Below are 16,506 nucleotides of genomic sequence, written 5' to 3' on the forward strand. Positions count from 1 at the left end.
TAGTTTTTGTATAACATTTATTTCACTTTATTCAAAGTTTCTACATACATGAGCACCACAAGTAACAAACGCGGTGAATGGAATTTTTTTTTCTCTTTCTTCAAATGAAAAATTAACATATTACTGAAAATTCTTCTTACATGGATATACATATTGCTGTGCCAAAGGCAGTAAACAATGGAAGCATTGTGATAGAACGCAATTTCTTCAACGTGATAAGATAATCACCGGTCGAACATTAGTTTCTGTACATCTTGCGATACTTCAACGAGTCACGCTATATAAGGATGTCGAACAGTAACTGTAAGAACAGTTCATAGTACGTCGATCGTAAGAGAAGTCGCACGGCCAAGAAGTCGATGATGACGTTCGCGAAATTTTCACTGATCATCTGCCTGTTTGGTATTTTACTTTGGGAGATTCATGGACAAGGCATAATGATTGATCCCATTAGCAGAAGCAGCGCCTGGCGCAAAGGATTCCCCGTTGAAGTGAATTTCAACGACCATGAACTTTCCTCCGACCGTAAGAATTCTATTCACTGCTCTGAAATAATAACTGAAATTTTCTGAAAAGCAAAGTAAATATAGTTTTGTAAATATAGTAATATAGAAAGCAAACTAGATATAGTTTTGTTATCAATCAAATAATATTAAGATATTCTATCGAAGACGAATTTCGATTCGAGAACGAACAAAATCCTCACACGTTGGAACTGCAACACGCCTGACAGGAATGTAGAAATGAAGGCTTCGAGCAGGCGACGTTGGAGATGTGACCAAGAAATGAAAAAAAAATTAATCAATTCGTTTTGCCTCACAGATTCAGTTCACGCAAAATAATGGATTGTGTGGAGTATGCGGTGACGATTACGCTATGCCACGACCTAGACCAAATGAAAACGGTGGACTTTATGGAACCGGCGTGATCGTCCAAAGGTAAGCTCATTTCCTCGTTGGAGAGCGGATTTTTGTACATTTATGTAAAAATGTAAGGATACAAAAATATATGGAATAAATACAAAGAGATATATATAATATATAAAATATCTAAAATATAATTTTCGTTATAACACTTAGTAGATAAAACCACTTTCTATCGAAATGCTACGAATGATTTCATATCTTAGCGCTAACACTTTTATAATGTGAACGCTTTAAAAACTAGATTTCCAAATTTCGAGATATCTCGAAAGCCACGTTGATTAATATTTCTATGTTATTTTAGGTACAAAGTAGGCAGTATTATTAACGTAAAGGTGAAACTGATTGCTAACGACCTGGGACACTTCCAATTCAATCTGTGCCCCTTGAAAGGACCGAACGATCTCGAGACCGAGATGTGTTTCGATCAATATCCGCTTCAGTTGTACGACAGATACCCTGACGACAAGTTTTACCTACCAGATTATGAAAAGGACTTCTACATATCAATCCAGCTGCCACCGAATGTGATCTGCGAACATTGTGTGCTTAGGTGGACTTATGAAATTGGAAACCACGTTTCTCGATGTTATAACGGAGAAGTCTCATTCGGATGTGGATCTCAAAAGACATTCAGAAATTGCGCCGATATCGCGATCACTTTATCCTGATTACTCCTCCTGGTCGATAACATGTGTACCTTCGTTACTTAGATTAAGTTAGAGAGTAATTGTTCAATTAATCGAAGAAGTTTTCTTCTTTCGTCTGGTCTATAAGCACATCTGAAAATGTTTAAAAAAGATTCGGCAGATATCTCAGGAGAGATCGTTACGATAATAGAATTAAGATCAGCTAGGAATCGAAGTACACCTTATAATTAAAATTAATATGAATACACATGTGCAGGATTCGATCAATCACGGTGAAATAGAAAGCAAGAGAATACTTTCTCGTTATTTTCATACACCTCGTACGATTACATGCGATATAACGATGCACGTTACCTACCTTCCTCAAAAGTACTTTAATCCCTCTTTATTTTATTTTTATCAGCTACTGAGAGCGACATGAAATTCAGGGAGTCGTATCTTAGATACGATAAGATAATATTTTCAATATAATGTTAGGTACGACTATCGGAGAGAAACGGCTGGAAAGGAAACATAAAACGAGGATAGCAACGGATTAGCGTTTTCTAAACGCGTGTCCGTTCATTGTTCCACCCGCGCGGTGCAACAGGTAATAAATAATGGAAGAGGGAGATAAAACGGCTGGCTGATAATGCACGGTGATACAAGGCACAAATTAACGGGAAGCGTGAACATGCAGATTATTCGGCACGCTTTCACCGAATCTCGGCCTCTCCTCGAGCTTTCATCCCGGTCTTCTTCGCGCGTGTTACACTTTCTACGTTGCGTTCCTCGTTTCTTCGATTCATAAACATTTGGAAGAGCAATAATTTATTAATTATTAAATGTTGCAAATGTTTCCTACGGTAACGCTACAATATCGAAAGTACCAGACGACTAATTAGCATTTAATGACAGCATCGCTTATGAATAATCAGATTCATTACGATGCCAGTGGCAATCCTACGCGATGATTCTCAAACCGATTGTCCCCACGGAAAATCCGGAACGCATACCGATGACTAATCGTTTTGTCAGAACTTTTGATAGGCAACACGTAGCCTATAAACGTAATTTCGAATTCTACCATCGTTTAGAGGTAAAAGTTCTATTACTGAATTTTATTGAAGATTTTTAAATGTTCGAGACATTGGAATATTTGTGCCGGAGTGTGAGTGTTATCGCGTCAGTAAGTTTTCCATGGCGAGAGAATCTTACAGTTTGATCTTCGTGCGAAGTCGTATACGGTGTAAGATGTATACGGTTGTGATATAATCCTGACGTTAAAAGATTATCTAAAACCATTATAATTCAAAGGATCGGACAAGATGATGTATAGCGATTTTCCAGCGTCTAGCGAGTAGTTCGAATCTAGTTCAGCTGCATGACATAAGACACCAACACGAACACGCGCCATCATTACGAAGGTGAGGCCGCGTGCGTACGAGAACCTCGTTAGAATCCGCTCGCTTTTTCCTCGCGAAAGATTTCTCCGGCCAAACTTAGTCGAAGATCGTCCTCGACCGGACCGATCCGTCTACCGGGTGACTCATTTACGAGGAAACATCGTTCTGAACTACTCACTGGCGTTCCACGTGCGTCCGGTATTCGATTTTTAAACAGGACTTTCCACTCGTCCAACACGACTCGAATTACGACTACTGTAACCGTTTGATCTTCTTAAATCGAGCAACAAAGCGGAGGGTACTGTTCTTCCGTTCTCCCACCGCTCTCACCTCCGATGTCTCGCTACCTTGACCCACTAACACTTTCTCTGGAAAGAACAAGGAACTGGATGGAAATCTATAAAAAGAACCGTGACGCGCATCGCCCTGTCCAACAGGGGAAATTTATTTCACAAGTCTCCAGGAAAAAGAATTCAAAGGTTTCCGGTTGTATCCTCGCCAAGACGATTGTTCGTCTACAAGTCATCCTGATTTCTTAATTGTCTAGCTGCTGCACCTCTCAGCGAACAAAGAAGAAACCACGAGCTTGGCGATGCAACGAGGAACTCTAAAAACGAGGTCGGTGCTGAAATTACGTCTTGTTCCAATCCGAAGATCTCGAGCTGATCTTGTCCGGTAATTGCGTATTGCGTGCGAGCTGCGGAATGGCTGCGTGTGCGAATTAATTTAAAATACACAATACGAAACGAGTTTGTTCGAACGAAGTTGTTGCCATTCGGAAATAAAACACATATATCTGTCCTACGGGAACGGCATAGAAAAACGGGATCGACGTGTGACGAGTCCGTGAAACGAATTCCAAATGCATTTAACGAGGTGTTACGTTGCATCGGCTGGTAATTCCAAGGCGTGTGCTCATCGCAGTGCAGCTCGAACAATTGTGTGTTAATTGGTTCGTAAAAAAAAAAAAGTAGAAAAGTTTCTGGGAGGAGAAAGAGCGTTCGCGATTGTCTCTGATCGTATCGTCGCGTTGTTTTGTAAGGTGAAACTGTTTCTAAAATTACATCCTTGTAACGTAGCACACAACATTTTATTCGGCCAGCGAAGTGACGATCGATCAACGATGAAAATACGCGACGGCGGACAATTTACTTTCGATTTCGCCGCTTTGGCCGTGGAACATCGCGCCGCTTGTCCTTCGATTTGTGCCATGCACGTTTTTCTGTCGACTCGCTAAGCAATAAGAAGGCAGCAATTACGCGATTCAGCGATCAACGCGAGGACGCTTGACCTAGCGCGTTGCAATAGGATCAAAGAAACTTCACGGAAAATTTCTCGGAAGGGTAAGACCGGTATATTCCGATAGCGAATGCGTGTTTATAAAATACAATTATTCCATGCAAGATTATAAATATATAATACGAAATATAATATCGAAATAACGTTATTACACAATATATAACATGCAATTATTACGTATAACATTGCACGATATTATTTCAATACTTCGTTATAATAATCTTCGTAACGTACCCGATTTCTTCGACGATAGCGAGAATACGACTTGCTACGAACAAAACCAAATCTAATTAAAAGTAATTTCCTCCAAACCATCGACTGATGGCCGATATTTGACTGCGCTTTTTGTACACATCTTAACACCGCTATCTACTTCCGTAAGTTTGTTTGATCCAACAAGATGCATAAATAATCGTTCTCAATCCAAGCGAAATCTCATTGAAAGCAACCTTTTTGGGGTTACAATCAACCCTCAGTAGAAATCTCCAAGGAAGCCACGATCAAAACAGAAGGGGAAATAAGCGTAACAGGAAGCCGTCTGTCCCACAGGAATCGATCTTTCCTCGGAACGAGTGTTAGCGACGCGAGTGCAAGGCGAGTGGAAGACGAGTGGAAGGCAAGTGGAAGGCGAATCGAAGGCGAATCGAAGGCGTCGATATCGTCCAGCTTTCCGGGAACAGCCTGTAGAATCGCGTGGCGAGCCTGTAGCAAGGTGAGCGTGGAGAATTCTCCGGCTGGCCGGAGAGGAGGAATGAAAGGTAAGCGAGGCAACAACGCCAGCACCGGCAAGGAGGAGGTAGATCCCGCTCACCGGTGCACTTCACCTCCGGCCTCGGCACGGATCGCGACCGAACCGACCAGCAACAAACCAGTGAACCGAGTGAACCGAACCGCGCGTACCTCGTTTGTGTTGTTACCCTCTTCGAGCTGCAACAACTCGTAAAAAGACTTCGACCATCTGCTATTACGCTAAATAAAGTCGTCTACTCGTCGATAATTCGTGAAAGAAAAAGAAGAAAAGACAGTCTATCTTCGATCGTTTGGCATTTAAAAGGCTTGCTGTCTTTGTGCGTTTGTTCGAGTTTTGTTTCGTTTACCTACGGTTTGATCGTGTGACAAGATAGTCTGTGAGTGCACGGTTGGTGTTTCAACAGCGTTTCCGAGGAACCGTGATAGAAGAATGCGGTAGGATGCGTATCCAGGAAAGATGTTTTCTGCGCGCGATCGCAGGACTTTGCCTGATAGGCGGGGTCGTCGCGTTGTCGTCGGCTGCTGACGTCGAGACACCGATTCAAACCACCACTGGTGAGTTTTGGCTGGTTTTCCCTGTCGCTGTGTTTTTCCTCTGTGATTTGTCGCGCGCTTTCTTGTCGACCTGCGCCGGAGTCTCGATTCCTTGCGATTCGCCTCGCGCTTTTTCCCGCGACGCTCGTGTCTTTTTCAGGTAAAACGCGCGCCGCGTTTCACACTTCGATTGGAAAAATCTCGAGTGTTTTCTAACAAACATCCGATGGCAGATCGTTGGTGAACGTGCCAATAGAAATGTTTGGCCGATCTTGGATAGCTTGGTCGATCTAATGGAATCGAGCAAGTAATTGACCTAATAAAAAGAGGCGATAAGCAAAAGGTCGTTACGTAACGGAACATCGACACCCTGAAAGCAGACGTGAAACGCAACCATAAGAGAGCATCGCCACGAAGCGACCGATCGTCGTGATCGTAACGGTATACCGCGTGAAACTGGCGAAAAATTCTATCACGTCCTCGTTCGAGAACTGATGTCATCCTCGCGAATAAAATCGTAAAAAGAAGCAGATACGCGATAGTTCTACGAAGAAGCTGCTTTTCCTCGAACGTGTTTTCCCAAAAGGAAAACAGATTTCGCCGATGATGGAGGAAGATCGATTCGAGAAATCGCCTGACGTCCAGGTCGCCCACTAACACGAATATCGACCGATACGCGATTGCTGTCAATGGAAATCGCGCGACATCGTCTCGGTTCCACATCCGGGACTTCTACTCGGTTAAGGACTCATTTCGAAACCGATCCGGTGGCGAATAATCGATTAAATTCGTTGCTCGAATTCGTTGCGCTATCCGCTGGAGCAAGATTGACATCGACGTTGCGAAACGCAAAACCGGTTGCCATTTCTCTGTAACAAGTACAGAATATTTAAATAAATCGAGGAATGGCTCCACAAAGTCTCAGAAATCAGAGTTAGTCGGTATCGCATCTATGACTCCTGGCCATCGTATTAAAAGCGTATGATACACAGATCACTGTCAGGTAAATAACAAATTCTACTTGGCTCTTCAAATTCTCATCGAACATACAGCGATTACTTGATTTACAGCTCGCGACTCTTACGTTGATAAATGTTGCTATTAGACAGTTTACTCGCGCTCCTTTTAATTTTGTTAGAAGAACGAAGAATACCGAAAGTTTCGCGTGGCACTAACTCGATGATCGGAAACTGTACATCGTGTCAGCCTGAACCGATCAATCGACGAATATTAAAAGCCACAAAAAATTGAAATTGCAATTACAATCGAAAGTGGCGCAGCTAAATCGATTCAATGGCGGCACGTGTTCCTCGTGGCAGTCCTGTGGGTCGATCGAGAAGGTAAACAGACTCGTGGTGGTGTATAGTGCGAGGAGCAGAGACTCGAGACGCGTTAACGGTAATGTTGAATCCAGTTGGCAAACTGGTCGACACGTATTCGTGTCCACGAACGGCCTTGGAAAAAATAAAGTCGAGTGGATCGACAGCGGCGCGCGAGAAAAGGCGAGAACACACGGTCAAACTAGAAACAGCGAAAAGTCGCCGAAAATCATTTTGACGATGACGGACGGCGTCGATCGCTGGATCTCGCGTAGCGGTGAACCGAAATCGGACGAATTCCGCAGAATTTCGTTTCGTGTTTCTTCCTAACGAAGAAAATTTACAGGCTTCGAAGCTGTTGACTTTCCAAGTTATCGTTCTCTCGATCGCCAACGGAGATGCCTGTCGTGCATACGAATGGAACGGCTGAAGCAGTGGGCAGGTAAACATGATTCAACCGAGCTCTTCAGCCGAAAATAGTTTCGTCAACAGCCAAGCGCGGTGACTAACTACGGTCATGGGTTTAGCTTGTTAACCAAGGAAGATCAGTTAGCTGGTCGTTCGAATCGTCGATCTGTTTGACGTAACAATTTCTTTATTTATAGACCTGCAGTCTTTGAATATGTCGTACCTTCTCCATTAAAAACATGTTATATCATGCTTTCATTTCCAATCTAATTTCAATTAATTTGTCTTTATTCGATTTTAATTCTGTAATTACAAATGTTTCGGAACAAATTGTTCAAAGATCACTCGACTAACAGACTGATAACGAGAGCGAACAAAATGTCCTCTAGTCTCGTTAATTTCGACTCGCTTGCTAGATCTCGCCAGACCTGATCCGATCAGAATGGAATTTCGTGTAGCCACCTTTCTCCCAAGTCCTCTTCCTGTCGCCTCTCTTTCTTCGTCGACCAAATTCTCCGTCTTTTTTCTACGTGCCTCAACACGGCTTCTGACTGCCTGTGATCGCACAATGTACGAGATTATTGAGGAAACAATGGACGACGAATTTCACGCGGTATCTGGGTTATCCCGATGCAGCGAGCGACGATTGTTCATTCAAGTCGAAGATTTCGCGCCTAACAACGGAAGAGCGGTGATTAAGTAATTTATTATAGAACAGAAACACGGAAGAGTTGGGGTGTTAACGCGTGCAAACAGATTCTTAATACGTTGATTATCTAACGTTAAAGTTATTACGGCTATAGAGATACTTGGTTGATTAAGGGCATAGAGACGAAAATGCACGTGTGTGATCTAAATTACACCCACAACCACACTCGTCCTGACCGGTAAAGCGAGAACGGAAGATTTTTAATTGCATGCCGAAGTAGGTAATCGCAGAAGCTTGTCCTTCGGTTCGGTTGGAAAGGCGTGCGAGAGGATTCGAGCACGTACATGCACATTGCACCATCTTGGAAAAGTTCTCCGGCCAGTTAAACGTCTTCTCTAGCGGGGAGAGGCTAATTAAACGACGATTACGCCTCTGTGATACGTATAATCTTTTTCAATTCGCGTAACGCCAACGACTTTCTATTTCATGTTCCGCGGTTGGTCCCACGCGAGAATCGTTCCCATTTCACGCGTTCGCGTGTGTAACGATCGAACGAAACGATCTGCTTTGTACACATCTCTTCGGACACTGTCGTTTGCAACGGTGACCGTTTTACTCGATTACCTTGTATCGAGAAACGCGTAACCCGATTAGATCGACAAAGAATCAAACGTGCTTCGTTCTTTTCTTCGTTTTTTTCTTTTTTCTACTTTTTCCGATACCGTTACACGGTCGAGGAACCGATCTGTATTAATATCTGCGTAAACGCGATCTGCTGCGTCGACCGCCGTTCACGCTTGACACCTGAGCAATAATTCTTCCCACGAAATAATCCTAACTTCGCCAGCTGCCTACTGGAGAAAGGAACGTATCGGTGTGTCTGGTCAAACGGTCAAACACGACGCTATAACGGGTGCAACGGTGAAAAGTATCGTTAGGAAATATTCGCGTTCAGCTTCGTCTTCACTGAAGCGACGTGGAGCGAGCGTTTGTCGCTTCTCCTTTCTGCTAAATCTTCCCAGACACTAAACTAACTAACAGCAACTTACAGAAACATTTTGCCTACGTTGAAGGAACATTCGGCAACGAGCGGCCATTTTTTCAAGGAACTGCAAATTTTGTTTCGGTGGAGGCGTTGCGATTCGGGACACGATGTGCTCCGCAAACATCGGCTAATCGCTAGCACATTCATACCGACGTAATGTTACATGGATACTCGGTTACATGGATCGCAATAAAAGTCGTACGCGTGTAAAACACGCCACGAGGAAAACAAGCGAGTACTAGGATGAAGTTAGTGAACAGCAGACTAACGAGCTTCTCCAAAGTCTCGTAAGCGGTCGCTGTACTTGGCGAAGTAACCTGGTTAACGGTACCATAAATATGCGAGTGAACGTATTCCCTCCTCCTTTATATTCTTAACGCGAGCCTAGTCCCCCTGATATCTTTGTTACGGCAAACAAGCTCGCGACGCTATCCCCCGGTCGTCCGCATAACCTGTTCATCGGTGCTCGAAAAACAATGACCGGGATAGGCTGATAGAAGGCGGACGAACTTCCCGGATCGTTTAGAATATTTCTCTTCCTCATCGAGATGCGAGAATCTCGCCGACTATGCGCAAGATGAAACAAGAACGATCGTTGTTCCCCGTAATTGCAATAATTAAGTCCGAATCATAGCGTTTCCCGCCTCATTGTTCCCTGATTAACGACTTTCACTTAATGGTCGCTGGACACTGATGCCCCGTGGGGCACGTTAATTAAGTTATCGCGGTGCACCGTCGCTCTATTTGCCCAAAGCGTTCGATTTTCCAACCTGTTCACCCAACTTTCCCCCGAACAACTTTCTTGCCCTATTCTCGGCCACGCGAGAACAATGAGACAGGACAAGTGCTGCTCAAGGGAAAAAGTAAACCGATAGAAACTGTCGTCCCATAACCAACGACCGTCTCGTGACTCTCTCCTCGTGCGTTCGCGATTCCTTCGAACGACGCATCGCGTGAACCACGAATGTAAAGATCGTTCCCTCTTCTATGCAAACACGTCGATTCTTGGGTGAACGAATCTAACAGAGAAGTCAGTGGACGATTACTCAAGTTCCTCTCACGCGAGCGTCCGTATTATACGCTGCTCGTGGAAAAGATAGCTGTGAAAAACGCGAGGTGTCTGTATCTGTGGTTAACATAGCCTCTGAATAGATTTAGACTCCGTTTCTGTCCTGGCCGTGTCCTGTCGGACACGTTTCAGTTGACACGAGCCTTGTATTTCATTTTCGAACTTCTGCGCGATAAATCGCATCGATTTTCAATTGCACGTCGTTAACGCAATTAAATCGTTATCAGAAAATACCTAGTTGCATATCTTAAAAGCCAGAAGAACGCATTACAGATATTTATTTAATTAGGCGCGCGAGATAACGCAGCTGTCATCGAAATGATAAAAACGCGTTTCTAACGGAAACCTGGCTAACCGGCGCTTGGTGACTTCGATGCCCGGGTAAGAACGATCGTTCGAACATAGATTGGTTTCTCAATTTCGCAATCCCTGTTTAATGGAAAACGTGGCTTCTTAGGGAGACGGATGCGAGTTTCTACTTCTGAAAGAACTCCAAATGAATTAGAAAAACAGAAATAGGTTACGGTCGGCGATGACGTCGTGTAGAGAAAAAGTATTCTGCGGAGAAGGACAGCCTGCGTAAGAACGATCAACGGGAGATGCGTGATTCGCGATTTATTATTCGACCTGTAAAAGTTTCGAAATATAGTAAAAATGATTATATATTCTGAAACGAGAGGCCAAACGGGCTTGCCAAACTGATTGCGTCACGAAACACTTGCGCTCGATCCTATTATTCAACCTTTGCGATTATTCGTCGTGCTAACAGGAAGGGCGGGGCATCTCGAAGCAACGGAGTGAAAGCACAGTACGATGCAAACCTATGTAGAAGGAAAGACGTTCCTCTGTTTCTTTTTTTTTTTTTTAACAGAAGTTAGCACGATTTTGGTAATTTCCTTCGAACGCGGAACAGCGAAAGATGTAATTGGATATTTACTCGATGAATCGCTTTCGAGTTCCAATAGCGTGAAAAGTAATTGAGGCTACAGATAATACCGACAGTTGGATGTTTCTAATTGGGGAAGAATTTTTTTTTTTTTTTTTTGCAGAAAAAGCTGAGATTTTTCTGGAGAAATTTAGAAATTCCATAATAGCTGAAACGAGTTAATTTCGCTTGCTTTCTACGTTCGATAATAAAAGAAAAATAAGATATCAATATAATAATAAAACATCTTGGAGCAGTATGGTTCAGACTGTCAGCAAGTATAAGCGGCGACAAAACTTACTTTCCAACTTCTTTCGACCATAAATTTGATAAAATTTGTCAAAATAACAACACAAAATTCAACTGAAGTTCAAGTAGGTACGATGATTTGTTTCGTTCTTAGGGAAAAACATCCACTAAATATATGTATATGTATAAACACATGAATCGATTTCATGATTCTTCGTTCAGAACCCGACCCTCAACTGCTTTCGAACTAATTCTTTCTTTACTAGTTTAAACAGTTGTCCGAGGAACAGCTTAGAAAGTAGCCGAGGGAATTTAATAGCCTTACCAAAAGTCTTCCATCTCGAAATTGCCACTGAGTTGAACAGTTGTGTGATTCCTTTAATAGAAGCCTATGCTCTTAGAAAGTTTATTTAATAAAGTATTCCAACGTGTCTCGTGTGAACACGCACAAAAGATTACATACACATGTCTCTAAGCAGTTGCTTTATCTTAGCTGATTCCACGAAAGGAAAAGACTTTGTTTCTCTATAAAAATCGTTGAACAAAAAGAGCGAGTAATATAAGCAGAAGCAAAGTCTCATCGCGAAGTTCTATGGATCCTCTTTCGACGACTTTCAGCCACCAAGTCCTCCATCACTTAGCGACGCGGTGACAAGTAAATAACACGCCAACTGCGAATTCCGTGTCGAAGCGTCGATGACAATACGATTTGCCTTTCGCATTCCGGTATCGTGATTTCTTCAATTACTTCCTCGAGATTGAAACCATTAGTTGTGCACGAGTCTCGACATTTGCGCGAGGTTCGATACCAGCAGAAAAAGAAAACGTAGACAATGGCTACGATCGAACGCAGCGCAGATCATCCAGATTGCGAAACTCTGAAATAAGAGTCGAGATACAATTCGTTCAAGCAATATAGTTTCTTACGTATTCCAGTAAATATATAGTTTATAATTGATATATATAGTTTAGTATACACGACAATAATAATAATGATAATACATGTAGTACAGATAATGTACAGTGTAACTGGAAGGACTTTGAGTTCCATTGTTTCGAACCGATAAGGATAGAAATCGACAAAATTTCTCTTTACGGTCCAGGCTATGAGAATTGCAAGGTGAATTGCTTTAATTTGTGCCGGAAAAATTCTGGCTAAATTTATCTGTCGTTTAGAATATCGTACCACACCTGTCCGAATGTACGAATTCCTTCACAAGGCGTAGCTGCCGCCTTTGAAATGCCACCAACCCAGCCTCCTGTTTTTCATACACCTTAGAGTTATACTAAGTAAAAAGTGGCATTTTTTCCAAGACATTCCGGCAAGACAGGTTCTAGAATAGGTATGCTACCGAGCAAAAATCCGGCGATCGAACGCGCGTCTCTTAAATCGGCCGGTGACTTTGACCACTGTGATATCGATTACGCCTTTTGAAATAATCCATGACGAAAAAAAAAATAATATCAGTTTGATTTTTGCTACAGCAAACGATAGATTTGGCGAGGTCTCGGCAGACGTGGACGATCCAAATTGTCGATATCGTTACAATTACTCAATCGTCTCGAAAGTGAAATATTAAAAATGATTTGAAAGAGATCGCTGATGGTGAAAATTTACGTTTCCTCAGTCGTAGGCGGCGCGGTCGACGAACCGTGGAATCGATTAATTGCGCGTCGATCAACTGGAGCACAAAAGCGAGCACAAGGATCGTAAACCGCTCGCTGCGGTGGAATATCTCGGCCTGCAGCAAGTGATAAACTCGATAATCACGCAACAAGGGATCGACGACCTCGATCTGAATCTGTTTCTACGTTTTTTATCGAATTAAATCTTTAGTTTCCGGTGGATTTAACTGCACTACGCCTCTTTTCGTTCGTTTTTAATCGAATCGTAATTTTCATCTAATTTTCATCAAATCATAAATTTCATCTAATTTCGAGGACAATTTATGGAAGAATCTTAGAAACGTGAAATTATCAAAACGTTATCGATACGCGTAATTTCTCATTTCAATTACACCGGTAAGCAATTCCTCAAGACATTAAAAGTCCTTTCCCCGGTTGAAACTGAAACGAGAATGAAACATGGGAAGTTCGAGAATCGCGGCGCGTTTAAGATATTGAAAATAAGAATCGAACGATCATTTAGTTCGCTAAAAACGTTAAAGCGGCATCGATCGAGAGGCGAGGGAGCAGCCAGCGTTCGCGGAGTCGCGTGCAGAACGTAAAAGTCGCCTGGAAAAGTGCGACGAGTTGGCAAGTGAAATGCAACGTACGAAGCAAAACCACCGGCGAGCAAGTAGCGCGTGCAGACCTCCGTTTATTCGAAAACACTTTTGCCACTGTGCACATGATTGACAGAGTCCCATCTTCCCATGAAATTCTATCCTCGAATTTTCTCTTATGAATTATTCTCTAGCGTTTCTCTCTCCAGCGATGATTAATAACGAGAATTAGAAAAATTCATAGAAGATCCCGAGACTGCAACTAAAAGCAATATAAGAGGAACGTGACGAACTTAATGAAACAAACCTCTGTCTATTTTGTTACGTTTGCAAGGAGAGATGAAAATTTGATTTCTACCGAAAGGTATTCATTAACGACTCATCGGTCGTTAAAAAAGGAAAAAGAAGTGGACCGACGAAACGTGATGTATGGAACGAAATAATGATCGTGCAGTGAGTAGCAAGTAGGATAGAATACCGTATGGTCAAAGGCACGCTCGGTGACCGACTATTTTAACTTCCCCCTTTCCCCTCGTCTTTTTACCTTCTGGCTGTTTCCATCCAGTTTCGTTTCCCTTCTTTTTTTTCCAATCTTTTTCTTCGTTTTCCACAGAGAACACTCGTAAATAGACTACGAATATTTATGCACTTGCGGAATATTAAAGAACGTAAGAGCGCACATTCGTATATGTAGAACGCGCGTAACGTGCAGAAATGTGCAGTAGTACTCGATGATATTTGACAGGACGAAACGAATCTCTATTTGATTTTCATTACTTTAGTTTTGTCCTATTCTGGGATATTTAAAGGAGTTTAAAATTTATCCGTGTGTGTGTGTTGGTTATGACACTTGGTTGGGTAGAATAATATTCTATCCTGGTTCCACTTCGTTGTTCATAAATATATAAAATTACATAAACATGTGGAATCTAGTTATAATTGATAAACACACGAGATTGCATAAAAATCCACATTCTGCTCATGAAATATGAAGGAGCGAAGTTGCTGCCTCGTGTTTCTACCAATTAGTCGTTTTCAAACTCGAAATACTTTTAATTTCTCTTTTTCCTGGAAGTCTACTTTATACGTGGAAGAAATAAGTTTTTCGCAGAGTGTTTCGCAAAGAAACGAGTACGTTTTACAGAGATTTCTTTTCTGGTCTCAATCGGCTAAACTTTCTTACATTCCGTTCAATTTGAACTTTGCTCGAGAAAAATTCAAACGCTTTCCTCTCCTCCTCCATCGTGATCGCGTCTGTTTCGACCTAGGCTACACTAATGGCTGTTCTTCTACGGAGAAGCAGCGCGGTTCAAGGTCTTCGGGAGGAACGACAGAAGCTGCTCCAGGAGTTTCTTTGCTCGTTGGATTATGATCGCCAGGGTTCCGTGAACGCAAAACCGGAACGAAATTCGCGCCGTGACTGCGAGCAGAGGATACCTCGAGCGTTAACGCGATTAGCCTGCACGAAATTGAAACCACCAACACCTCATTTACGATGATAAACGTGTCGAAACGCTGACAAATATACCTGATAACGACATTACTCGTGACCAGACACTGACCGATTTACCTAACTTCGGTGGCTACGTTTCACGATTTTAAAGACGAGATCAGTCAGAGGTAATTGAAGAGGAAGATATGCAGGAAGAAAAATACTAACAAAGATTGTAGATGGAGCGTTTTCTTCTTCAAGCTCAATTACGTAATCGCGTTTAAGAAAGTCGAGCGCGCGGTTAACAATTAAACGCGGTCGAACGCTTCGTTCTTGGCTTGGGTTCACGGACAACGCGCGACTTCCGGCAACGAGGAAGCCGAGTGAAGATCCTCTTAATGCGCGATGAGTAATTCCGCGTTCCATGGCCAGCTTTCTTGTCCCGCGGCCTCATCGGGGTCGAAACCGAATCGTTGCTCGTAAGCGGAAGCAGATTTCTCGATAATAACGTCCAAACCAGCTGTTCTCCATTTTCATTGGATGGTGGAACGTTCTTGAAACGATCTTCCGTTATGTTCGAAGAGGTATGCCGACCTAAATCTCGTGAGAATCAAACGATTATCTGTTAGGAGAAAAGTAAAACGCAAAAGTTTGTCGAAAGCATTGGTAAAATCTGCTTTAAGTATTTCATTTCATTCGAATGAGAAACAACGCGTTTGGCATATATCTACGTATTTGAAACGAATCAGGATTACCAAAAATTAGGGGAATACATATATCGTAACTCTTCGGCCACAGTTCTCTTCGAATGATGCAACAACATTTATCGAGTGATCGGTTGTGAAGTATCGTTGCACTGGACGTCCTTGGGCGCAGTGGATCTTTTTCATCCGAGAAACAGGATTTTTCAAGCAATGCAGCGTCAGTGTTCGATCATCGTGCGATTAAATTAAGCGTTAATAATTAGTCCAGATTGTATTAGAAACTACAAAATATGCTCTCGAAAATAATCTCGCGGCTACGATCTCGAATTGAAACACTTGGTGCAGGATGCAGTTAGATAGTTTTGAGCACACGCAACACGAGCTTCGAAAGGTTTCCACGTTTCCTCCTTTCTTCTCGGAAAAGCTTTTTATGAAAAATGACAGGCTAATGATCGCAGCAATGTAAATCAAAGGTTGACAGTTTAAATTTAATCACCTGTCTTAACTATTAAAATTATCGTTTCCTTGGTTTCCTCATTAATTCAGTTAGGGCCCTATTTTCTGTCGCGATACGTTTCCACGACTCGAAAAAACGTGACTTTTATAACAATAAAAATAGAGTAGTACATATATTTAGCAGAAAATTAATGTGCAACGTGAAAAGCTATCTTTAAACATACTCCAGAGGACAAAACTGTACTGCTTACTGGAACACGTATGGTGAAATTTTCTTTGATGGAACATAACATATCTTTTTTAGACCTTCTCATTATGTGCATGCAAAAATTCTATTGGAAGAGCAGCAGATAACGAAAAGAACGCGATACGAAGGGTGCTGGGTCCTTCTTTGGGCTAGCGTCGATGCATATGCATGCGTCCGGGCGGAAAAGGAGACCATCACCTACTTACGCGTAAAATCGTTACACGCCGTGTTCGAAGC

At 42.4% G+C, this 16,506-nt stretch overlaps 2 protein-coding genes and 1 long non-coding RNA gene across 4 annotated transcripts in view; 2 read left to right on the plus strand and 1 right to left on the minus strand.

Moving 5' to 3' along the window:
* LOC126921803 (uncharacterized) overlaps positions 1-16,506 on the minus strand; it is a 24,496-nt gene continuing 7,990 nt past the window's right edge. The window contains exon 3 of the long non-coding RNA XR_007712559.1: positions 1-568. This is a non-coding gene — a long non-coding RNA (uncharacterized LOC126921803). The remainder of the gene's footprint in view (positions 569-16,506) is intronic.
* LOC126921793 (uncharacterized) lies at positions 360-1,868 on the plus strand. Its single transcript, XM_050733665.1, has 3 exons — positions 360-519; positions 809-938; positions 1,228-1,868. The coding sequence occupies exons 1-3, from the start codon at positions 360-362 to the stop codon at positions 1,592-1,594; spliced, it is 657 nt and encodes a 218-aa protein (XP_050589622.1). The 3' UTR covers positions 1,595-1,868.
* Positions 2,840-16,506, plus strand: part of LOC126921705 (putative epidermal cell surface receptor) — a 25,464-nt gene continuing 11,797 nt past the window's right edge. For both annotated transcript variants that reach the window (XM_050733464.1, XM_050733463.1), the window contains exon 1: positions 2,840-5,562. In XM_050733464.1, coding sequence (XP_050589421.1) covers positions 5,448-5,562 — 115 coding nt within the window. In that variant the 5' untranslated portion in view covers positions 2,840-5,447. The remainder of the gene's footprint in view (positions 5,563-16,506) is intronic.

This window comes from Bombus affinis, chromosome 11, assembly GCF_024516045.1.
Source record: "Bombus affinis isolate iyBomAffi1 chromosome 11, iyBomAffi1.2, whole genome shotgun sequence".
NCBI lineage: Eukaryota > Metazoa > Arthropoda > Insecta > Hymenoptera > Apidae > Bombus > Bombus affinis.